The sequence below is a fragment of the Papio anubis genome, chromosome 1 (assembly GCF_008728515.1).
Source record: "Papio anubis isolate 15944 chromosome 1, Panubis1.0, whole genome shotgun sequence".
NCBI lineage: Eukaryota > Metazoa > Chordata > Mammalia > Primates > Cercopithecidae > Papio > Papio anubis.
In genome coordinates, this window is record NC_044976.1 from 89,328,871 (window position 1) to 89,356,282 (window position 27,412).

Here is a 27,412-nt window from a genome sequence, read left to right on the forward strand (position 1 = left end):
GGAGGCCAAGGAGGGTGGATCACCTGAGGTCAGGAGTTTGAGACTAGCCTGACGAACATGGTGAAATCCCATCTCTACTTAAAAACACAAATTTAGCTGGGTGTGGTATCACATGCCTGTAATCCCAGCTACTTGGGAAGCTGAGGCAGAAGAACTGCTTGAACCCAGGAGGCAGAGGTTGCAGTGAGCTGAGATTACACCACTCCATTCCCACCTGGGCAACAACAGCGAAACTCCATCTCAAAAACAAAACAAAAAAAGCATATTGTTCATATATGTTATATTACATATCTACAATAAAAAAAATTTAAATACCTTTCAACAAATAGCAGGCTTCCTCAGTTGTGGGAATCGAAAATGTTACCACAGTTCCAGGCTATGATTCTACAATTTCTTCCTCCATCCTAACAGTTTTTTACCTTCAGAGAAATGAGGAAAAGTTTTCTTCACTTCTTACATGTGTGACTAGTGTTCCCAATCTTCTACTTGTATTAGTCTAACCTTTCAAAATCTTTAAAGAAATAACTAGTACAAACCCACAAAGAAAACACTCTTCATAGCAAACACTTCAAATTTCTGCAACATGGATTAATACCTCCACTTGGAAATACTAATCAAAATCAACAATGACAGTCTTACTTTAGGTCTGAACTAAGAATATTTTACTAGCCATTGAAAGAAGACTTGGGAAATAATTTATTTCTCTTTCTAAAATGTCTATAATGCTGTCTCTGGATTGTCCTCAGTGGCTCCTTCCTATGGCCCAACAGCAACTGAAGTGCCAATGCCCCCATCCCATTCCAGCTAGCATTCTGAATCTCTATTTGCCTGGGAGAAAAGAACACTTTTCATTGATCTATGTTTAACAAAACATTTACCGAATGCACACAGTATTCCCAGCACTGTGCTACTAAGATAAATGAGACATGGATGGTATCTACCTTCAAACTCATAGTCCAATAAAGAAGACAAACTATGCCCAGGCCTGGCTTAAAGGATCAGACAGATGCTTCAGATAGGCTATTTCAGAAGATCAGCTGACAACTAGCAGAGAGGGCTCTGGCAATTGGGGAGGCACGGGGTTGAGGGAAAGTGACAACAGGCACCTAGGACTAGAACTAGGAATATGAAACATCATACTTAGTTTATTCATATAATCCTCAGCATTCTGGCATAGCTACAGTGAGATAACTGCATGCCGTGTTATAGGGTTTACTACATTTTATTTCGAAAGTGATGGGGGACAATTAAAGAGATAGGTAGAAGAAGGAAAAGAGTATAGAAAAGTTAGCAAGTAGGAACAGAAATATGGAGAATCCAATAAACCAAATCACAGAGAAAACATAAATATTTTGTAGTGTGTTCATACAATGGAATATTACTAAAAATAAAACAGCAATAAAAAATAATGAACTGCTGATATAGTCACAACATAGATGAAGCTCAAGAACATTATGTTGAATGAAAAAGCCAGATACAAGAGTACATACTATATATAAAATCCAAGAACAGGCAAAACTAAATTATGCTGACAGAATTCAGAGAGATCATTACTTCAGGGGAAAAAAGCTATTGGATTGGAAGCGGGGAAAGCACAAGGAACTTTCTAAAGTAATGAAATGTTCTATATCTTGATCTAGATGGCGGTTACATGTATGAATGTGTATGCGAAAAGTCATTCAGCTCTATACCTCAAATTTTATGTTACTATATATATGTAAACTATACCATAATAAAAAAGAAAAAAATACATATATAAGCATGGTGGAAAATAAGGTCAGAATAAGTTAAACCAGTGTCATCCCACAAGCAATATCAAACACAGAAAATCAGAACAAAAGTTCTAACAGACACTGTATATTCAACTAGAAAACAAATCCCTAATAAGACCTTCAAGTACAAAAGTCTGGCTTCTTCTCCACTGTAAGAGGATATATAGGCAAGTGTTATTTCTAATAAATGCTACAAAAGTAAATTATCTTCCTAAAGAAAAATAGTCTACTATAAAGCAAAAAATAAAATTTTTCTACACAATAGGAGGTACTATAATGATCAATAAGGTATGACAAGCACTTAATAGAATTTAGAGCACAATAAGTACTCTTCAAACTACCACTATTATTATTATATAATAGCAATAAAAGGAAAATTTTGCTTCAAAACATGCCCAAACCACTGACTGAGATTTCTTTCAGTGCATATTACTGAACTACAGCACTTTTCATCCTAGACTTTTTTTTCTTTCTTTAACAAACACTGAGATCAGCAAATTTTTGACAGCTGAAACATCTGGTTAGAGGGAAAACCAAGTTAACTCCAATTTTTTCAGTGTTCGTTTTCCCCTGTTTCCGTTTTGAAGCCATATTCACTTACCAACAAACAGTAAATGTATCTTTTTAAAACACGTCAACAGCTTATATTATTTAAAAGCATTCTTTCACATACCAGACCAAAAGTACATGATGCCAATTCAACTTTTTGAAAGTGAACAGCCTTAGAAAGCTAATCAGAATGCTGTATTAGAGAGGTCATTCAGTAGAGACACCCACTAGGAAAACATTAAAACAATAATTTACAATTTTGAATACTACATTAACAGAAAGAAATCACAATTTGGCAAATGTCCCATTTGGTAAAGTGTTTCCTTAACAGTAATAACGAAGCAAAATTCACAAAAGCAATGACTATTCATATACTTTATCAACAAAGGAGAAAACAATGAAGTGGCACAATAAATGTCTTACTGAAGTGGTGAGAGTTCAATTTGAAGAGTGGCTGAACCAAACACTAACTTGATTTTCTAACATGTTAGAATATTCACTGGAAACCTGAATGCTTTAGTTAACCTCAACACAAAAGAAGGAAACTAAAAATTTAGTTCCACAATTTGATAGCTGTAATTTTACTCCCATCAAATCAAGTGGACCAAGTGTGTCAAAAAGACAGTTATTTGCATTTCAAAATTTTATTTAAAAACTCTTTGGTTCTGAACTCAACACCACATTTTTAAGACATTTTTTTTGTATTATTCCTATCTCGATATGTACATTTAACAAAGCAGTCTTCTACTTACCTAGATTTTGTCTTATTAACATCTTGCTGCAAGAACAATCTCATCCAAAATTAAATCAAACCTGAAAGAATACATACAAAGACCAAGGTTTAATTTTTTGTGTTAAACATGAAGAACTACAGCTACAATACACTACGATTTTAAATGAAAAACCATAAATCAAATTGTATTTCTTGATATAACATAAAAAAAAGCATTCAACTAGAATACGATCATTTTAATCTTTAGGAAACTATTGCTAAGTGCCCCCCCAATCCCACTGTTTTTTTTGAGAAATAATAATCTATTCAAACGAGAAATCGAAACTTTCTAATTCTTTTTTTTTTTTAAATCTACAATAAATTGTTTTCATTAATTTTAATAGTATGGCAATGGCAATAATGAAAATAATTAACACAACACACATCTTTCTAGATCAGTATTTATTTAATATTATGTACATATCAAGACGTAACCAAACAGCTGAAGACAAAAATGTTATAGTATTGGAACACTATAGTAATTCTCATAATAGCCAACACTGATTAAGTACTTACTAAATGCCAAGCACCCTTATTCTAGAGAATAGAATGTATCAATACTTTACATCTTCAACTTAATCCTTAATTTAGTATAAAGTGACTTCTATTCCAACAATCCACTGAACATGCATTTGCCAAAAACACACCTACCATTACTAATTTTACCATATTTCAGAAGTTCTAAAAACTCAGTGTGTCCCAAACTCTATACATCCCCTCCTCCCCATACCTGAAACTAGCTTGTGACTCTTCTAAATTCTCTATTATTTAAAAAATAGCACCACCATACCTACCTCTGTTATCAAGCTAGATTACTTTAATTGTTTTATTTCCATACTCACTATCATCTCTGATTTGTCCTTCCCAGAACCACAGACCTAGAATTTTCTGCATAGTATACAGAAAAGATGAGATACTTTCTCTGCCACCCAATGCCATCATCTCCCACCAACCCAGAACTGAACATGGGGGCCTGTTAAAAACTAAACTGTAAAATCAAAGTAAGAACATTAAAAGTCTACTATAAACGACTGAGTGGGATAAGCTGAACAATCGCCCCACAAAAGATATCCACACCCTGATCCCTGAAACCTGAGAATGTTACCTCACATGGCAAAAAAAAAAAAAAAAAAAAAAAAAAGTCTTTTCAGATATGATTACATTAAGGATCTCGAGAGGGGAGATTATTCTGAATTATCTGGTGGGCCATAATGCAATCACATGTATCTTTATAAGAATGAGACACACTCTGAAGGCAATGAGAGGACACAGCAGAGAGGCCAGGCACAGTGGCTCACACCTGTAATCCCAGCACTTTGGGAGGCCAAGGTGGGCAGATGACCTGAGGTCAGGAGTTCGAGACCAGCCTGGCCAACATGGTGAAACCCCATCTCTACTAAAAATACAAAAATCAGTTGGGCATGGTGGCACACACCTGTAGTCCCAGCTACTCAGAAGGCTGAGGCAGGAGAATCTTGCTTGAATGAAGGAGGCAGAGGTTGCAATGAGCCCAGATCATGTCACTGCAATTCAGCCTGGGCAACACAGCAAGACTCTGTCTCCAAAAAAGACGACGACGACATGGCAGAGAGAACTGAAAATGCTGCCTTTGAAGACTGGAGGGACATGGGCCACAGTCAGGAATGCCAGTACCCACTAGTATCAGGGAGAAGCAAGTAATGGATTCTCTTCTATAGCCTCCCTCCAGAAGGAACAAAGCCCTGCCATCACCTTGATTTTGGCCCAATAATACTGATTTAGAACTTCTGGCCTCTAGAACTGTGAGAGAATTAATTTCTATTGTTTTAAACCAACCAGTTTGTGGTAATTTGTTAGAGCAACCACAGGAAATTAATACATTGAAGACAGCGATAAACTGGAAGCACCTCTATATAAAAGATGTTATGAACTGAACTGTGTCTCCCCCCAAATTTCTTATATTGAACCCTCATTTCAAATATGACATTAGAGCAAGGGCCTTTCAGGAATCCAGTTAAATAAGGTAACTTATGAGGATTTTACCCAATATGACTGGTGTCATTCTTTTTTTTTTTTTTTTGAGATGAAGGCTCACTGCAAACTCTGCCTCCTGGGTTCAAGTGATTCTCACGCCTCAGCCTCCCAAGTAGCTGGGACTACAGGCACACACCACTATGCCCGGCTAATTTTTGTATTTTTTTGTTTGTTTGTTTTAGTAGAGACAGGGTTTCACCATATTGGCCAGGCTGGTCTCGAACTCCTGACCTCAAGTGATTCACCCGCTTTGGCCTCCCAAAGTTCTGGGATTACAAACGTGTGTCACTGCACCCGGCCCAATTGGTATCATTCTAAGAGACACAAGGTATGTACACACAGAGGGCAGGCCATCTGCAAGACAGAGATGCCTCAGGAGAAACAAAACCTGCCAACACCCTAATCTTGAATTTCCAGTCTCTAAAACTGTAAGAAAATAAATTTCTGTTGTGTAAGCCACCCAGTCCGTAGTATTTTATGACAGTCCTAGCAGACCAATGCATATTTTAAAAACTATATATGGTTGCACAAACAAAATAAACATACTTAAATGCCACTGAACTGTACACTTGAAAATGGTAAATGTTGTTATGCATATTTTACCACAATAAAAAATAAAGGCATATACAAACATCACACACAAACAAACTTCGACTTAAGTTGTTTAATTTTACCTTGCTTTGCTCGTACCCTCCAAAATCTGAAAAAAAAAAAACCTTTTAACTGCATTTGTTCCCCACAAACCTAAACCAGCACATTTGAGACACTTTGTTTTTATTTTATTAATTTTTAATTGACAAATAATAGTTGTATATATTATCTATTTATGGGGTAAAATGTGATGTTTTGACATATGCTTACATAGTAGAATGATTAATTCACGCTAATTAACAAATCCATCACTTCACATACTTATTTTTTTGTGGTAAAACACTTAAAATCTACTCTTTCATCAATTTTAAAATATACATGCATTATTACTATATTTCATAATTCTGTGCAACAGATCACTAAAGCTTATTCCTCCTGTACCATTTGATCAACATCTCCTCTTGCCCCATGCACTCCCAATCCAGCCTCAGGTAAACACCATTTCACTCTCTACTTCTAAGAGTTCAACTTTTTTAGATTCTACACGCAATTTAGATTACGTGGTGTTTGTCTTTCTGTGCCTGGTTTATTTCATTTAGCATAATGTCCTCCAGGTTCATCCATGTTCTTGCAAATAACAGAATTTTTTCTATCTTAAGACTGAAAAGTATTCCATTGTGCATATATACCACATTTATCCTTTCATGCAATGATGGACACCTAGGGTGCTTCCATATTTTAGCTATTGTGAATAATGCTGTAGTGAACATGGACATGCAGACACCGTTTCAGCATACTGATTTCAATTCCTTTAGATATATAACCAGAAGCGGGACTGCTATATCATATGGTAATTCTATTTTTAATTTTCTAGAAACTGCCATATTGTTTTCCATAATGGCTGTTTATTGTGCATTCCTAGCAAGGTACACAAGGGCTCCCTTTCTCCACATCCTTGCCAACATGTGTTATCTTTTTGATAATAGCGAAGACACATTTTTTTTAAAAAAAGATTTTACAAAGAAGTATGACAGAATGTATTTTAAAATCTATACCTAAGAAATACAATTGGAATATTACTTATATAAGTGGGTGGGGGAGTACAAAAAAAGAGGATAAAACTTAAAAGCAGTTGGCACAGATGGTTTTGCTTCAAGCAGTATTCTAAGAGAACACCTGAATACTAAAATGTCAAGTATAACACATCCTCCCAAAAACCCATAACCGCAGTCTGATCATGAGAAAAATATCAGACAAATTCCAATAGAAGATCATATAGTATATCTGACCAATATTCTTTAAAACTGCTAAGAAAAAAAAAAAACCTCATAAGGTCATCAAAAACAAAGTCTTCAGAAGCTTAGGAAGAAACGACAACTAAATGTAACATATCTTGGAACAGAAAAAGAACACTGGGTAAAAACTAAGAAAATCTGAATAAACTATGGTCTTTAGTTAATAATAATGTATCAATATTGGTTCATTAACTGTAACAAGTGTACTGTACTAATGTAAGATGTTAATAACAGGGAAAAATGACAGTTGGAGGGGTGGTTAGAACATGGGAACACTATACTATCCTGCTCAAATTTTTTGTAAACCTAAAAACTTCTAAAAAAGAATGTCTATTAATTTTCAAAAATATTGTAAATATGCTGAAGAGGCGTGAACATATTTTAGAAAACTAAACACTGACAATTCAGAAAAGTCTTTATAATTAACTCTGAAAGTTCAGATACATATTAAAATTATATAAAACGTAGGTCACAAAACAAGTCTGAATAAATTTAAGAAGACTGAAATCATACCAACTATCTTCTCTAATCACAGTGAAATGAAACTAAAAGCCAATAACAGAAGAAAAACAAGAAAATCCACACATGTGGAATTTAAAAACTCACTCTTAACCAACCAATGGGGCAAAGAAATTACAAAGAAATTTTTTAAATATCCGGAGACAAAAACAACAAACCACTAATTTATGAGATGCAGCAAAAGCAGTACTAACAGGGACGTTTATGGCAGCAAAAGCTTACATGTTTAAAAAAAAAAAAAAAAAAAAAAAAAAACAAGAATATAACAAAAAAAAAATAAAAATTAAAAAAAAAAAAAAAAAAAAAAAATCACAAATCAACAACCTAACTTTGTATCTCAAGAAATTAGAAAAAAGAGGAACAAACTAAACTAAACAATAGCAGAAGGGAGAAAAATAATACATATTAGGGCTGAGATCAACTAAATACAGAACTGAAGACAAGGAAAGAAAAAAACTCAGTGAAACCTAGAGTTCGTTTTTGGTTTTTATTTTTTGTTTTTTTTGTTTTTAAAAAAAAGATCAACAAAATCAATAAACTCTTTAGCTAGACTAAGAAAAAGACTTGAAAAATGAAAATCAGAAATGAAAGAGGGGACATTACAACTGATGCCAGAAGGATTATAACAGAATATTATGAACAAATATACATCAACAATTGAATAACCTAGAATAAACTGGTATATTCCTAAAAATGTACACCTAGCAAAATGAGGACATGAAAAATAAAAACTCTGAATGGCCTATAACTAGTAAACAGAGATTGGATGCAGTTATCAAAAACTTCCCAACTAAGAGAAGCCCAGGACCAGATGGCTCCGCTAGAGAATTCTACCAGACATTTAAACAAGAATTAACACCAAGCTTCCTCAGACTCATAAAGAATTCAAAAGAAGGGAATACTTCAAATTCATTCCATAAGGTCAACACTACCCTGACACCAAAATCAGAGAAAGACACAACAAGCAAGAACAAAAGTATAGACATATATCCGTGATTAATACTGATGCAAAAATCCACAACAAAATAGGAGCAAAACAAATTCAGCAGCACATTAAAAGGATTACACATCATGACCAAGTGGGCTTTACTCCTGGAATGCAAGGACAGTTCAACACATGAAAACAAAATAGAAATAGAAGGAAACTTTAACATAATAAAAGCCATACACAAAAAGCCCACAGCTAACATCACACTTGACAGTGAAAGACTGAAAGCATTTCCTTTAACATTGAGAACAAAGCAAGGATGCCTACTGTCACCACTTCTATTTAACACAGCAGTGGAAGTCCTAGCCAGAGCAATTAGACAAGAAAAAAGAATAAACTGCATTCAACCTGGAAAGGAAGAAACAAAATTACCCTGGTTCTCAGATGTGACCTTACATGCATAAAACTCTTAAATTTTCAAGAAAAAAAAAATGTTAGAAGTAATTATTTTGGCAACGTTGCAGGATACAAAAAATAAAAGCATACAAACACACAAACATCAGTTGTATTTCAATAAGCAATTCGAAAAAGAAATTAACACAATTCCATGTACAATAGTATCAAAAAGAATACAATATTTAGGAATTAACCAAGGATCCAACTGACTTGTACACTGCAAGCTATAACACACTGCTGAAAGAAACCATAAAATATACAAATAAATGGAAACACACTGTATCCATAGATTGGAAGATTTATTATTAAAATGTCCATACTACCCACAGCAATCTACAGATTCAATGCAATCCCTGTCAAAGTCCCAACGGCATTTTTTGCAGAAACGGGAAAACCTATCCTTAAGTTAATATGGAATCTCAAAGGACCCCATAGAGCCAAAACAAACTTGAAAAAGAACAACAAAGTTGGAGTCCTTACAAGTCCTAATTTCAAAACATACTAAATACAAATAGTAATCAAGACAGCAGTGGTGCCAGCATAAAAAGACATATAAACCAATGAAACAAAATAGACAGCCCAGAAATAAACCCATGCATTTCTAGTCAAACGGTGTTTGACAAGGGGGCCAAGACTATACAGTGAGGCAAGGACAGTCTTTTCAACAAATGGTACTGGGAAAATCCAATATCCACCTGAAAAAGAATGAAGTTGGACCCTTTACACCACATACAAAAACTATAAAACTACTAAAAGAAAATATAGGAGAAAGCTTCGTGACATTGGATTTAGCTATGAATTCTTGAACATGACACCAAAAGCACAGGGAACAAAAAATGGAATTACATTAAAAGTTAAAAACTTCTGTACATCAAAAGAAGTAATCAATGGAGTGAAAAGACAACCCACAGAGTGGGAGAAAATATTTGCAAATCATGTATCTGGTAAGAGGTTAATATCCAAAATATGTAACATAACGAACTTGACAACAGAAAATTGACTGAATTTTAAAATGGGCCAAGTTTTTGAATGGACAATCCTCCAAAGACGGCATATAAAACAAGCACATGAAAAGATGCTCAGCCCAGTGTGGTGGCTCATGACTGTAATCCCAGCACTCTGAGAGGCTGAGGTGGGAGGATCGCTTGAGCTCAGGAGTTTGAGGCCAGCCTGGGCAACATAGCAAGACCTTGTCTCTACTAAAAACTAAAAATAAATAAAAAATAAACAGGTGTGGTAGCACACATTTGTAGTACCAGCTACTTGAGAGGTTGCGGTGGGAGAATCCCTTGAGCCTGGAAAGTCAAAGCTGGAGTGAGCCATAATTGTGCCACTGCACTCCAGCCTGGGCAATATAGCAAGACCCTGTTTCAAAAAAAATATAGTAAGAAAGAAAAGATACTCAACATCACCAGTCATCAGAGAATGCAAATCAAAACTACAAGTTATCACCTTACATCCACTAGAGGCTGTTATTTTTAAAAACCCAGGAAATAACAAGTGTTGGTGAGAATGTGGAGAAATTGGAACCCTTGGTACACTGTTGGGGGAAATATAAAATGGTGCAGCCATTATGAAAAACATGACAGTTCCTCAGAATATTTGAAGTTAAATTACCATATGATCCAGCAATCCCACTTCTGGGCATATACACAAAGAATTCAAAGCAGAATCTCAAAAAGATATTTACATGCCCACGTTCACAACAGCATTATTCACAAGATCCAAGAGAAAGAAGAAACCCACTGTCCACCAATGTATAAACAGATCAACGGAATGTGTATACATACAATGGAATATCATGTAGCCTTAAAACAAGGAAATTGTACCACATGCTATAGCATGGATGAACCTCAATCTCCTCAAGGGCATTATAACTGAAATATGCCAATCACAAAAAGACAAATACTTTATGATTCCATCCATGAGGTACCTAACATAGTCAAAATCACAGAAAGTGGAGTGGTTATAAAAGTCTATAACTTTTATAGTGAAATTAGTGTTTAACAGATACAGAGTTTCTCTTTTCCAAAGTGAAAAATTTCTAGAGACCTGTTATACAATGTGAATACACTTAACACTACTAGACTGTACACTTAAAAACAGTTAAGATGGTAAATTTACTGTTATGTGTTTTTTACCAAAATAAAAGATAAATATGAAGAGTAGAAAGTACACGTAAGAGCCAAGGTGGAGTAACAGGAATTGGGTTTGCCCTCCTCCCTGAAAACTCAAGAAATGAGAAAACATACGAAACAATAGTTTTCAGATATTAGACATTAAGCAACCCCTAAGGGTGAACCCTGAAAGGGAAATAAGGTGAGCAAACAACTGCCTGAAGAAAGTACAGATCCCTGCCCAAGGAAAGAGTATCTATGCAGAATCTGGTGGTAATCCTTGAGTTGAAGAGACTGAGCTAAAAGCCTAAAAAAGTCAACAGCTAAAGATCACAGGGCAGAGTACTGAAGAGAAGATAACTCCACAAACAAAGAACACCCCCAAGTATCTAGCTACATAATGATTAGAGCAACTCTGTGTGGAAACTATCCAAGCAAGGAAGAGTCACCCAAAAGGATGAAAGGGAATTGCCCTAGTCTCACACAGCACAATAGTACCTGTTCTCTTAAGAGTGGAAAATCTCCTAATTCACGTAACACCGGATAAAAGGAGTCTTGCCTCAGTGGGAAAAGAAAGTAATCCTAAGCTATATGCTGGTAAAGAGACAGACCCCCAAAAAGGAACATGGCAGAAAAGGAAGAATTACAAAGTGGCACCAGGAGAACTTTTGGGGGTGATGAATATATTCATCATCTTGTTTGTGGCCTCCTAAGTACATATATGTGTCAAAACTTTTCTCACTGTATACTTTACATATGTGTACTTTATTACATGTCAATTATGTCTCAATAAACCTGCTTTTAACACCTTCAATAATAGAACAATCCAATTACAAAATAGGCAGAAGATTTGAAGCAGCACTTCGGCAACAATATGTGAATGACAAGCATATCAAAAGATGCTCAGTATCATTTGTTACTGGTGAAATGCAAATTAAAGGCACAAAGAGGTATCACTACACAGTTGTAAGAATGGCTAAAATTAGTAAGACCAACCAAATCAAGTGTTGGTGAACAAGTGGAGGAACTAAAACTTTCATATATTCATATGAGAAGATAAAAAGGTACAATCACTTTGTAAAAGTTTCACCATTTCTTAAAACATCAAACATACATCTACTACAGGATCCAGTCACGGAGTGGAAACTCCTAAGTATTTGTCCAAATAAATGAAAGTATATGTCCACACAACGATGTATTAGTCCATTCTCACACTGCTATAAAGAACTACCTGAGATTGGGTAATTTATGAAGAAAAGAGGTTTAACTGACTCTCAGTTCCACAGGCTGTATAGGAAGCACAGCTGGGAGAGGTCTCAAGAAACTTGCCATCATGGCAGAAGATGAAGGGGAAGCAAGCACATCTATCTTACCATGGTGGAGCAAGAGAATAAGAGTGAAGGGGGGAAGTGTTAAACACTTTTAAACAACCACATCTGGTGAGGACTCACTCACTACCACAAGAACAGCAAGGGGGAAATCTGTCCCCATGATCCAATCACCTATCCCCAGGTCCCTTCTCCAACACTGGGAATTACAATTCAACATGAGATTTGGTAGGGACACAGAGTCAAACCATATCAAACGATTTGTATACAAATGTCTATACCATCCTTATTTGTAATATTCAAACACTAGGGGAAAAATGTCCATCAACATGTGAATCCTTACATTATATACCTGCAACAGAATATGTAGGACTGAACTAATGATACATGCAACATGAATGAACCTCAAAAAAAATACGTTGAATAAAAAAAAAAAAAAAAACAAAACAAAAAACTCCAAACAAAAAGAGTACATACTGCATGTGTTGATTTATGTAAAATTCCAGAATATGCAAATTACCTTATAAATTACCTAAAGCAGATAAGTCACTGTCTGGGCAAACAGGAGGAGTACCAACAGACATAAGCATACTTTTTGAAACTAAAGGGTATGTTCCTTATCTTGAATGATTTCATAGGTGTATACAGACGTCAAATCTGTTCAAATTGTTTACTTTAAATGTGATTTTTTAATATGTCAATTGTACTTCAACAAATCTGTTAAAAATTCACAGCATACAAGGAATAGAAAAAAAGTAAATCTCAAAGTTAGAATAATAAATGAACACCAAAATAAGTCATTTATGACCCAAAAAAAGATATAAATGAATCACCTTTGAACAACTGCTAATTTACCAACATCTACTTACAATTGGTAATTCAGTGTATAAACAATGCTTCCAAAATCTCATCAGACCTGACTTATGAAACAAATACAGCAAAGAGTAATCTGGACTACTGGATAGATTGATATACAAAATTTGTACCTGCCCCAATTTCTATATGCCAACAATTCTTACTGAAATACAGTGAGTTCAGAACTAAACACTGAAAATTAATCTAATTTTACCAACTGAAACAAAAAGCCCAATTGTGAAAATAGCCCAATTCTGTTTCACCTCGTTATCCATGTATTTGGCAAGGAAGTTTTGTAGTTTCTCTCTTTAAGAGGTGGTCTGCCAGTTGCAGTGGCTCATGCCTATAATCCCAGCACTTTGGGAGGCCAAGGCAGGAGGATCATTTGAAGCCAGAAGTTCAAGACCAGCCTGAGCAACACAAGGAGACCCTGCCTCTACAAAAAATACAAAAATTAGCCAGGTGTGGTAGTGCACGTCTGTGGTCCTAGCTACTCAAGAGGCCAAGGCAGGAGGATTGCGTGAGCCCAGGAGTTCGAGGTTACAGTGAGCTACGACTGTGCCACTGCATTCCAGCCTGGGCAACAGAGCAAGACCCTGTCTCTTAAAAAATAAAAAGAAAAAAGAAGTAGTGTCCTCTCCTTGACCTCTTAAATCTGGGATTCACCTTATAAGAAACACCAGTGGAATCCAGCAGATGTCACAGTTTGCCAGTTTTGAGCTTAGGCCTCAAGAGACATTGTATACTTCTGCTCTCTTTTTCAAAACCTTGCCACCACCATGATAACAAGCTAACTCTCATCTGCTTCAGGATGGGGGGGTAACCCAGATGTCACAGCATACCCTAGACCAAACTACAGCCAACTCAATATAGGCCATCCTAGATCAACCTTATGGCCAGTCAATGCTCAAATATATGAGAGAATCCAGCCAAGAGAAGCAGAGCCACCTTCCTGACCTGCTGGTAAATGCAGATTCATAAATGAGCCCAGTCAAGACCAGAAACGCCACCTAGCTGACGCACAGACTTTTTCTAACAATATATGTTTATTGATTTAAACCACACCAAGTTTCAAAGTAATTTGTTACACAATAATAGTTAACTGACAGGGCAACTCTATCTTAACAATACTGTAAGAAATTTTTCTTAGCCCTAGGAGTTACTTTGTATTAACATTTGATTTAGGTCTCTTAACTTTTGAAGACAAGGGGGGAATAAAGGACCAAATCTATTTCATTCTTTTATTAGCAGTAACTCTACAAGACATTCTGTCACAAAATTTTTCAAACTCAGAGATATATAAACTGACCAAAATCATTATTGTAAGTAATGTCACCACTCAATTATAATTTTTTTGTGAAATATTGTTCCTACACAACTTTACTGGATCCAGCAATACAGTGAAATTTTTCAGGACACTCCAAAATCTATAAAAACTGTTATAGAGCAATCTTCTATCTCTAACATTACCTCTATTTTTACTTAATAGTAACCTTAATTTCCCTATAGGGACACATTCTTACTCAACTATTACAGTGGCCCCAATCCTAGGCACCTGAATGGAAGGATAAACAAAAGTGACTCTCAGGTTGATCAGATTACCCTGTTCTCCTAGCACAGTAATTTGTTCATGGATGGGACTATATCCAGAAATGGGAGATACAGAATGCTTCTTAGTACATTTGCAAAAACTATTGGGAAAGTGTCGCTTGAATCCTCAGCAGAAACAGCTACGAGAATGATGTAAGTTAGAGCAGCCAGTGGCTATCTTTGCCACACTTCATGGAGAGAACATGTTTAGGAATGAAACTACTATGGAAGAAATCCAAGCCAAAAATAGAGACATCATCCTATAGATACCTTATGCACCCATCCATCCTTCAATCACTACAATTTAATTAAAGTAATCACAGAATGCTAGAGACCCCACAAGAACACAAAAATTATCTCTGGAGAAAGATAGTATCACCCTAGGGCTCGGTGTTTAGGCCTGAGAAAACAGCGGAAATTTAAATGGGAAAAACACGGCAGTCAGAGAACCAGAAGGGTGAAACAAAAATTCTAGGTATAAACTTTGCCCAAATCATTGGATGACTGATAAACCAGTAGGCACAGAGAAGACCTGAAGGGACTGAGGAAAAAGTAGACAGAAACTAGAAAGAATGATGCTACACCTGAAAATAGCACTGTTATTACTGAGTTTGTTGCCTTTCAACAGAGTGCATTCCCCAACTATGCAGTGTAGGTGGCAGGAAGCTGCAGCTCTACAAGGTTAAAGTGTTAGTGAAGGTTAGAAGCTCCTCAGAACAGCTGGAAATTAGTAAAATTCCAAGAAGCAAGAAAACCACAGCGCAAAATCAGACTATAATCTCCACAAATTTTTGGGTAACAACCAACTTACTCACTGGGAGACCCCCAAGAAGCCAGGCCAAAAAAGCAGCAATGGAAAGCTAGAAGAGAGCAGAGATGGCCACAGCTGCATACATCAGGGGAGACCAAGTTTGCAGTATGGGCCGAGGTAAGTTAACTACCTACCTTAAAAAAAAAGACCAGCAATTCTAAGAACATTAACTGAATCTAAAACATATCCATAACGTGCAGGCAAAAAATAACATGATAGGCAAAGAAAGAGGAAAATGTGACCCAGACTCAGGAAAAAAGAAAAGTAAATCAACAGATACTGATTCTGCATCTACCTGAATTAATTCAAAGCAGTTATTCTAAGTATGTTACAAAAATTAAAAGAAAATATGTTCAAACAATTGACAGAAACTTAAAAAAAAGAAAAAACTGAAAAATACAATAACCAGAATAAAAAATTCATCAGATGACTCAACAGAAGATTAGAGATAGCAGAAGACAGAATTGGTGAGTCTGAAGACAGGGAAACAAAACCGTCTAATCCAAAGAACAGAAAGTAAAATGACTAAAGAAAAATAAACAGATCCTAAGAGACCAGTAGGACACTATCAGGCAGTCCAACATATGTAACTCAAGTCCCAAAAAGAAAGGAATGAAACAAGCATAAAAAAATTTTTGTTGAAGAAACAACGGCAAAAACATTTCAAATTCAGTAGAAAATACTGACTTGACAAATCCAAGAAACTCAACAAACCCAAGCAGAATACACAGAGCCACATATGCATACATATCATAGTCAAGCTGCTGAAAGCCTAAGAGAAAATCTTGACAGCAGCCAAAGAAAAATGACTGGTTACATATCAAAAACAACAATACTATTAATGGTTGACCTATCAGAAAAATTGGAGACACTGAATCTTCTATATCCAATGATACTATCCTTCAAAAATGAGGTGAAAAAAAGTTATTTTCAGAAAACAAAAATTGGGTTTGTGGCCGGCAGAGAAAACCAACAACTAGAGTTTTAAAAGGGGGAGGGGAAGGAAAGAGTAACAACACTAAATCAAAAATATGACATCAGAGGCTCAGAGCCCTCATCAGAACCTGACCGTGTTGGCACTCTGATCTCAGACTTTCAATCTCCAGAACTGTGAGAAACAAATTTCTGTTGTTTGTAAGCCACCCAGTCTATAGTACGTGTTACAGCAGCCCAAACTAAGACACAGACAAGAATACTGCACCCAAAAAATTGCAGCATACACATTCTTTCCAAAGACACACAAAACATTTATAAAACTTGGCAATAAACATAGTAAAAGGTACTCAGTCACACTGGGAATCAGGGAAACGTAAAATAAAAATCACTATGAGATAACCCTACATATTCTCTAGAATAACAGAAAATATTTGCCAACTATATACTTAACAAAAGACTCATATCTAAAATATTTTAAAACTCCCAAAATTCAACAGTAGAATATAAGCAAAAATTTCAGAACAAAGACCTTCGAAAATCATCTCCTCCATAAAACCAGCAAGATCACTGGCAAAAACTGTGAAAATCAACATTCTGTGAACTCTGGAAATTAGCCAAAGGCTTGGAGCAATCTAGGAAGAGTGATAAATGGCTGAATCTTATTTGGGAAGACCAGTACACTTTAAGGCATTTCATCTTCCCCTATTCCCATCCTCCCCCATAGCTGGGTAGTCGCTTTGAAAATTAGCAGCCTGGGGGATCAGGCCCAGTGGCTTATGCCTATAATCCCAACTACTTGAGAGGCTGAGGTGGGGAGAACTGCTTGAGCCCAAGTGCTTGAAACCAGTCTGGGCAACATGGTAGTACCCCACCTCTAAATAATGTTTAAAAATTAGTCAGGCATGTTGGCATGCATCTGTAGTCCCTGCTACTCACAAGGCCGAAGCCAGAGGATCAGTTGAGCCCATGACTTTGAGGCTGCAGTGAGCTATGACCACGCCACTGCACTCCAGCCTGAGCACAGAGCCAGACCCCACTGCTTTACAATTAAAAACAAAAAACTCAACAGCCTGGCAGGCACTAGGGAAGACAGAAGAGGTTTGGTGCTCCTTTAGTACCTCATTCCCAGAGAATTGTCATTATTTAACATGTCTGGTGGTCTCCTGGAAGGCTCTACTCCCAAAGCTAGTTTAATTTGACCTGATTCAGCACTTATCTAGTATAAAAAGCTTCCCCTAATACCCTAGGACAACCAAAGGACATTTGTCAAAAAGAGGTAACTGTTTCATATCGCAGCTGGCTGAGGGAGAGAAGAACAGCTGAGGCAAACAGTAGACTACAATCTTTAAAAAGAAAAGCTGGGGGCTTTATAAAGCTCCATCATATTCCTGAGACTATAGAAAGCCACATGTACAGAAAGGGCTGTACACATGCCCAGTAAAGACCTAAGTGCTCACCTCTAGCTAAACTTGAGGCTCTGCACAAGCAGGAACTAAAGAGTAAGGCAGAGTTGTAAACTGCCTGGCTAAGTGTTGAAGGAGTGTCCCAACACACACATAACTTCAACAAAAAGATGTATAGCTCCCAGGCATTTAAGGAAATCTCTGTCCAATCATTAGCTGACCACTAAGCCAACTGAGCAGAGATTTCAGTGCCTACGTATGACAAAGAATACAGATTAATTTATAGAATTACTTTCGAAAAAAATCACTAAAATAACAACACTGGGGCAGAGAGGAGAGGAGAATCTGATTATCAGAGTTGTGACATTATTTTAAATGTGCAGTATTCAACAAAAAATTACAAGATATAAAAAAAAGAAGAAGGAAGTGCGGTTCATACACATGGAGAGAGAAGCAGTCCACAAAACTGTCCCTGAGGAAACCCAGACATAGCACTGACTAAACCAGACAATGTTTTAAAATCAGCTACTTTAAGCATATTCAAACAACTAAAAGAAACCCATGTCTAAAGAACTGAAAGGAAGTATGAGAATATCAATAAAAGATAAAAAATTATGACAAAAAAAAATTGTGGAATTGAAAAGCACAATAACTAAAATGAACAATTCACTAGAAAAGTCAGCAAACCTGAAAATAGATCAACTGAGATTATCCAGTGTGAGGAGCAGAAAGAAAACCAATTTTAAAAATGCATAGGGCCTACAATACCTGTGAGACAACATTAAACATACCATTGTATACATAATAGGAGTTTCAGAAGAGAGGGGAGATAAGAATGAGGCAGAAAGAGCATTTGAAGAAATGTGACTAAGAATTCCCCCAGTTTCATGAAAAACATTAACCTAAACATCCAAAAAAGCACAAGGAATTACACAGAGGATAAACCCAAAGAGATCTACACCTTAGACACATCATCCTAAAACTGCTGAAAAAGGAAGAGAGAATCCTAAAAGCAGCAAGAAAGAAACAACTTGTCACAGACAAACATCTTTAGTAACATTAACAACTAATTTTTAATGAGAAACCATGGAGGCCAGATGGCAATGGTGTCAAAGCACTGAAAGAAAAAGACTCTCAACCATGAATTCTACAACTATTTTTCATAACAGAAGGAGAAATTAAGACATTTACAGATTTAAACAAATACTGAAGAGTATCCCTCAGGTTGAAATGAAAGAGCACTAGATAGCAGGCTGAATCCATCTGAAGAAATAAGGAGTATGGTGAAGGTAACTACATAGGTAAATATAAAAGACAGTATAATTGTTTTCTCTCTGTGACTTTTTCTTCTCCCGATTTAAAAGGTATAAAAGGATGTATGTATGGCAATAATAGCACGAAGGAAGGAGAGGGAACAGAGCTATATAGGAGCAAACTTTTTGTATATTATTAAGATTAACAGTATTAATTTCAACTAGAATAAAATTAAGTTGTTAATTATAATTCCTAGAGCAACCACTACAAAAATGAATTAAAAATATACAGTACAAAACAAGTGATTCAAGTGATACACTTGAAAATATCTATTTAACACAAAAAACAGTACTAGAGGACTAGAGGAATAACCACCCCAAAAAACAATGAGATATATAGAAAACAAAGAGCAAAACAGCAGATGTAAATTCCACTTTATTGGTAATTATGTTAAATGCAAATTAATCAGGCACTCCAATCAAAAAGCACATACTGGCAGAATGGGTAAAAAACATAATCCAACTATATACTGGCTATAAGAGACACACTTGAGATTAAACAGATACAAATAAACTGAAAGTAAAAGATCAAAAATGTTATAGCATGCAGAAAGTAACCAAAAGAGAGCTGATGCAGCTATTCTCGCAGCAGAAACAATAGACATTAAGACAAAAAATTGTTACTAGAAACAGAGAATGTTTTGTAATAACAAAAAGGTCAATCCATCAAAATTACATGCCACTTATAATCATGTGCACAGCTAATAAGAGAACCCCAAAATATATGAAGTAGAAACTGACAAAATTGAAAGGCAGAATTCAAAAATAATAGTTAGAAACCTTAGTACTTCACATTCAATAATGGATAGTATAGACAGAAGATCAAGGAAATAGAAGACCTGAACACTACAAACTCTACAAAACGCTCCACCTAACGACAGCAGAATAAGGAATGTTCTTTAGTATGTACTATGTGTTAGGCCATCAGACAAGTGTCAATAAATTTTAAAGGAATAAAAATCACAGAGAGTATGTTCTCTGACCACAATGGAATGAAACTAGAAATCAATACCAGAAGGAAATTTGGTAAATTAATATGTGGAAATTAAGCAACAAACATCTAAGTAACCAGTAAGCCAAAGAAGAAATTGCACTGGAAATCAGAAAATATGTTGAGATAAATAAAAACAAAAACACAACATACTAAAACTTATGGGATGAAGTAAATGCAATGCTTATTATAGGGAAATTTACAGCTATATATGCCTACATTAAAAAAGAAGGTCTTAAATCCACAACCTAACTTTCTATCTTAAGAAATTAGGAAAAGACAAACTAAACCCAAAGCAGGCAAAAGAAAAAAAAAAAAAAAAGAACACAGCAGAAATAGAGAACAGAAAAAAAGTAGAGGGGAAAAAAAAAAAAAAATCACTGACCCCAAAAGTTAGTTCTTTGAAAAGAACAAAATTGACAAACCTTCAGCTAAACTAAGAAAGAAAAGATTCAAATCACTACAATGAGGAATGGAAAAGGAGTCATTACTACCAACCTTATATTAATAAAAAGGATTATAGAAGAACACTATGCAACTGTATGCCAACAAATTACATAGTGTAGATGAAATGGACAAATTCCTAGAAAAACCCAAACTGTTGAAACTGACTGAAGATGACACAGGAAATCTGAATAGACCTAAATCAAGTAGAAAGAACTTCCCACAAAGAAAAGTCCAGGACCTAGCCAACCACGGTGGAGAGCACCTGTAGTCCTGGCTACCTGAGAGGCTAAGGCAGGAGGATAGATCATTTGAGCCCCGGAGTTCGAGGTTGCAGTGAGCCAAGATTGTGCATTGCACTCCAGCCTGGGCAACAGAGCAAGACTCTGTCTCATAAAAACAAACAATCCATGACCAGACTGCTTCCCTGGAATCTGGGGAACATTTCAAGAATTAACACTATTCCTTCTCAAACTCTTTCAAAAAATAGGAGGGAACACTTCCTAACTCATTCCTATGAGGCCAATATTGCCCTCATACCAAAATCAGACAAAGTTATCATAAGAAAACTACCAACAAATATCCCTTATAAATTAAATCAGAAAAGTCCTTTTTTTTTTTTTTTTCCTCTAAAGACACACCATCTAGATCCCTTCATCCTCCTGTCCCAAGCTGAACTGGTTACTCTTCAGACCTCCTGTACAGCACTATCCTTGAATCTCCCTTCATAATCATCCTAGAAATTCTCTTTACTCTTCTCCTGTACTGCATCCTATTTCCCGGATCCCCCTCTTTTTAGTTATCCCATCACTTTGATGGAGCCTGTGCCTTTTAGTAACTTCCTGATATGGTACTTTTGAAGTAAAGATTCTAACAACCTCATACGTTTCCTATTTTTAGCCTCCTACCACACTTGATAGATTGGTATAGAATGAAGAGTTTGGAAATAACTTTCCTTCAGGATTTTGAAGGTATTATTCCATTACTGATTACTCTCCAATGCTACCTATTTCTAATCCCTCCTTTGTGCTCCATTCCCGAAAGCTTCCTTGATCTTCCCTTTATTTCGGGTGTCTGAAATTTCACCATGATATATCTTGATGTTCTTTTTTTCAGTCACCATGTTGAGCATTCATGAGCCCTTTCACTGTGGAAATTCACATAATTTCTTCCATTTTTTCCCTTTTTTTTTTTTTTTTAAGACAGTGTCTCCCACTGTTGCACAAGCTGGAGTGCAGGAGCGCCACCTCAGCTCACTGCAACCTCTGTCTCCCAGGTTCAAGCGATTTGCTCAGATTACAGGTGCATACCAACACGCCCGGCTAACTTTTGTATTTTAGTAGAGACAGGGTTTCACCATGTTGGCCAGGCTGGTCTTGAACTCCTGACCTCAGGTGATCCGCCCACCTCGACCACCCAAAGGGCTGAGATTACAGGCATAAGCCACCGCATCCAGCCAATTCTTACTTTTCATATGTTGAACGTGCATGCAAGTGTGATCCTCTAGTTTTCTTATTTTCTCCCACTTTACAACTCTTTTTGTCCTCCTCTGTGAGCGTTTTCTCAACTTTATTTTCCAACCTTCTAATAAGAATTTAATATTCTGAATTTCCAATTATTCTATGAAGTGTTTCATATTCTAAATTTCTAGATGCTCTTCTTTTCTGGGCACTGCTTTTTCATAGCATCCTTTCTTGTTTCAAAGATGCAGTATCTACTTCTGAAGAAATCAGTAACTTTTTATAAAAACTTGTCTTCTTAAAGTATTTCCATTTCCCTCTTCTCTTTCATATTAAGGTCATCCTCAAATATTTGGTGATCCTTAATCTCATATTTAAGGTTGAGGCATTTCAAAGTTGCCTAGAGATTCTGTCTTAATGAGGAGACATACTGTAGGATTATCCATCTGGGCCACATCTGTTATCAGTTAGACATTTTTCCTGATCTCATCAGTTTGCTGTCACAGGATGAATCTTTTAATCTCACAGCTAGATGGGGCAAGAACTTGTCAGCCAGTATTCTCTGAACTGGGAGGGAAAAAGAGATTGGGAATAACTCTCAGATCAACATGTAGATTTTCATGTAATTCTCCCTGTTTTCCAGTATGATGACCTTAACCTGAACTGTGCCTACTGTTCTCAAGTACAGAGATCCTCAGGTTGAATGTCAAAGAAGAAAACTTGGATGAGGCAGGAGTCCCTTTCCTGGAACCATCAGTGTTGCTTACTTGTTACACAGACTTTTAGACAATTCCTTCAGAGGTCCCTGCAGACACCAATTCCTGAAGCATTCCAGGGCCCTACAGCACCAGTTCTAGACTAATTCTAGGCCTTCTCCACTGACAGCAGAAGGTTCAGCTTTCTCTCATCTACAAACAAATGGAGATAGGGCTATTCTCAAGAACTATGGAGCCATACACAGGTATTAAAAAGCGACTACTTAAGCAAGCAACTCAGAGCAGCATTTTCAGAAAAGCTTCCTATACCACTAGTTCATCAGGATAATCAGAAAACAGCTGATAGTTCTGCTGACATTCCTTTTCACCCATACTATCATACAGAAACCTCATTTTTCAGAGACGTAGATGAAATCTCTAGGTCCCAGTGATAGTAGGGAGCAACCCACTGTATTTTGCTTTAGCTGATCTGCCTCATCAGATAACTTGGACAAAGTGAAACATACCTTCTGATTTTACCACGTTCCCAAAAACCTCACTATTAATGTCTTTACTTGCTGCAGTTAAATGGCAAGTAATAATTGTGCAGATGAAGGTGATTCATAAATAACCAAGGTTGGAAAGCACAGTAGAAAGACAAAAAACTGACGGCAGAAATAACGGAAGGCTGTGTGCCCAAAGCTGGAAAGGACTTCATCAGTACTGACCATCAGAATAAAAAGGCTGGTCTCAGTAGCTCACAACTGTAATCACAGCACCTTGGGAGGCCAGGAGCACTGCTTGAGCCCAAGAGTTCAAGACCAGCCTGGGCAACAAAGTGCGACCCGTCTCTACAAAATAGTACTAATAATAGAAAGAAAAGAATGGCTTATGAGAGCTTGGGCAACACCTGTTGGAAAGGAGCGAAGGGGAAAGACTTAGTGCCAGCAGAGAACTACTGCATACTAAATCCTAAAAGCTTAATTTAACTGTGACAATGTTTAAAATGTAAATGTTAAGCTAAAACATGCTATCTTAAAACTCTAAAACTATTAGTTCCCAAGCTTCTGTTCTATTTCCTAACTCTTAAAAAAAACGAGGATTTAAAAAATTGTATTACTTTTATAATTTTTCCTGTTTTTCTAATTCTATTTTTAAAATGACCTTTACCCATTATAAAACATAATGTACATTCAATTTAGGAATTATTAAAAACTCTACATCTTAAGAACATTATTTTCCTATAAAAGCAGAGTATTCCCAAATGTTCCTATATTTTAAAACAAGTGTCTACTTAAAAACAAATATAAATACATAGTACTCATTGTTAATTTTTATTATTTCCTGTTTTCCCACCAGCTCCAATGCAAATTATAATGTCTCTTAAGCCATGAATAAAATATAGAATTTTAACTCAAAATTCAGCATACAAGTTCTTACCAGTTACCTTAAATATTCTTTACTTAGGAAAACACCATTATAGCATAACTTTCTTGGTTTTCAAAATAAACTTAACAGAAAAAAAAGTCCAAGCCAGTTTTTTTTTTAAGAGAAAGGCCTACCTCAATTAGTGCTAGTAAATCATATGCAAACTCTATCTCCATTTATTTTGAATATCAGAAGATAATAAAATTCTCATTCTTATTTTAGCTCTGTACTACAAACTGAGGAGCCACAATATTTGATTTGACTTATTTAAAACTACATATCCTTACTCTTAATATACCCTTCCCACTCACCAAGATAATAAACACTAACTGGCCTTCCTCACTTCAATCTCCTCTCCAATCATGCTGTATCTGGCTGCTAATCATATTTCTTCATGTAATTCTGTTCAATGATCTTCAGTAGAACTCCTTATTTCCAATTTCTAATCCAAACTTCTTTAGATCCCTCCAGCTCATGCCACAATCTTATTTTTTACTATATTCGTTTAAAATAGACTCTAACCAAGGAAAATGCTTGCATTCCACAACTCTCATGTCTGTGCTTTTTTTTTTTTTTTCCCCTGAGCCGCAGTCTCACTCTGTCACCCAGGCTGAGTGTGGTGGCACAATCTCAGCTCACTGCAACCTCTACCTCCCAGGTTCAAGTGATTCTCCTGTCTCAGCCTCCCGAGTAGCTGGGATTGCAGGCACCCACCACCACACCTGGCTAATTTCTTTTTTTCTTTTTTTTTTTTTTTGTATTTTTAGTAGAGACTGGGTTTCACTATGTTGGCCAAGCTGGTCTCAAACTCCTGACCTCAGGTGCTCCACCTGCCTCAGCATCCCAAAATATCTGCGCTTTTTTAACATGCTCTTCCCCCTAGCTGTTATTTCCTTCCCTTTTCACCAACCTATACATACCACTTCTTCAAAATCTAGGTTAAAAAATTATTTTTGTCAAGAAGCTTTATTAATTAATCTTATTAAAGATTTTATTTTGTCAGCTCAGTAATTTAAATGTTTCACAGTTAAGTACTCTTCAAGTTATATCTTAGATCATGAGCTCTTTGGAGTAGAAGCCATATCCTGTGCTCTGTATATATGCATCCCTACTCCTAGTGAAGCATTAGCTGAATTTTGTATGACAACTAACCCAGTTAAATAAAACATGTGAAAACTGGGGGAAATACAACCAGACAAACAAGACTTTTCTGAATACAAAAAACCTGAAATCTCCCAAAACTAAATTCAAATGTAACATTCATTTTTGTCAAAACAACGTGTAAACATAGAACACAAACTTGAGTGTATTTTTTCCTACATACATTAGTTCTGAAGATGATAATTAAGAAAATTCTAATTGTTTTATGTTAGTGATTTTCTAAATCTAGCCCCCAAAAGCTGTTATGTATAAAGTCTCAATATTTTGGAGATAATAATCATATAGTTTTTTTAATGTCTAATTTAACCAATTTGCTTTAGCCTTTTATACTTCACAAAAGCTACAATAAGAAAAGTTGACAGGCGAGATTTTATTATTTCTTCAAGACAAATACTAAAATCCTTGGAGCAAGAGTATATTAAACAAATTTATTACAAATTCCAAAAGACAAAACTTCTTTATATAGAGTAAATATTTTCATTTATAAACTCAAGAGCATTAGCAATCCAAATGTTAAAGAGAAAGTCTTTTCATATCCATTTCTGCACAATTTACATATTCATTCTTCAAAACTAGATATACTAGAATGCGAAGACACATTTTTTATTATTATGTACTTTTAACAACTTTATTATAATACACATTTCAGAAAAAATTCTTTATCTGCAAAGCACCAATTTAATATTTCTATACTACAATAAGGTTTCTACTATTCAGTATTTACAAAAAATAATGCTACAACTATTAATTCCATTTGGGGAAAAAAACTGAATCAAGTACTAAAAGTAAAAACCATGATGAACAATTCTATTTCAGTTTTCCATTTATAAAGTCTCCTACATGGGCTTTAACCATTCACACTTGTAAGCAACTGTCCATAAGGTAACATTCTAGTTATATTCTACTTTTCTGTTGGACAGGTTAGATACCTACCTATAAAAAAAAAAAGGCACACCTATTTATTCCTACTTCTAAAACTAAAATCAAAAATACCCATATACCTTAATAAGCAACCTAAAATGCCTAATAGCTAACTGATAAAATGCCTGGAAGCTACTATCAAAGAGGCTCCAAAAACCGTTATATAAGGAGGCAATCCACAACCTCCTCCACCTACTTCCTGGCTATATGCCTAGAGAACACTGTAATGACAGCAAGCCAGGCAACTATATTATCGGTGGAGGCAACTCAAATCTCTGCATTCTAAACAAAATATCAAGTCATAAAACTAATGTCTAAAGGAGCACTATTATGAACACTAAGAAGCACCTCTCTGATTTTGTCACTGGGGGGAAAAAAGGGCCATAGTACCAAATTTCATCTGATTTACCTCCCAATTCATAACAATGCCAAACAAGGACAGAAGAAAAGAGAGATGGATTCAAGCATCAATTCTCACTAACCTTGAGAAGGAGAACAAATATGCCGTAAGAAGTTCAGAAACAAAAACTCCAGCCCGGGCAACATGGTAAAACCCCGTCTCTACTACCAAAAAAAAAAAAAAAAAAATTCAGCCAGGCATGATGGCGTGCACCTGTAGTTCCAGGTACTCAGGAAGCTGAAGTGGGAGGATCGTTTGAGCCTGGGAGGTGAAGGTTGCAGTGAGCTGAGATTGCGCCAATGCACTCCAGCTAGGATGACAGAGTGAGACCCTGTCTCAAAAGAAAAAAAAAGGAAGGAAAATAAAAAGAAACAAGCAAAAACTAATTTATGGTGATAGAGGTTAGAGGCTAGAATAGTGGTTACTTCTGTAGGGAGAAATTAATAGGAGGGAGCACAAGACACCTTTAATCAGTGAAGAAAAACATTCTTCTACATCTCAATCTGGGTAATTCATTTAAAATAGATAGGCTCTAACCAGGGAAAATGCTTGCATTCCACAACTCTCATGTCTATGCTTTTTTTACATCCTCTTCTCCCCAGGCGTAACCCAGTACCTCCCAGTACCTGGGAGTTACCTGGGTATACTTATATGTATAAATTTA

The 27,412-nt window shown here is 36.0% G+C and overlaps 1 protein-coding gene across 18 annotated transcripts in view; it reads right to left on the minus strand.

The window, feature by feature from the left end:
- Window positions 1–27,412, minus strand: part of ZNF644 (zinc finger protein 644) — a 101,218-nt gene that overhangs the window by 64,286 nt on the left and 9,520 nt on the right. For 12 of the 18 annotated variants that reach the window (XM_009212619.3, XM_009212556.3, XM_009212596.3 and 9 more), the window contains one exon: window positions 3,074–3,134. In XM_009212619.3, the coding sequence (XP_009210883.1) occupies window positions 3,074–3,095 (22 nt within the window). In that variant the 5' untranslated portion in view covers window positions 3,096–3,134. Of the gene's footprint in view, window positions 1–315; window positions 420–3,073; window positions 3,135–5,780; window positions 7,751–26,830; window positions 26,913–27,412 lie in introns of those variants that run through there. The other 6 variants (XM_021943930.2, XM_009212576.4, XM_009212583.3 and 3 more) reach the window with 4 other exon arrangements.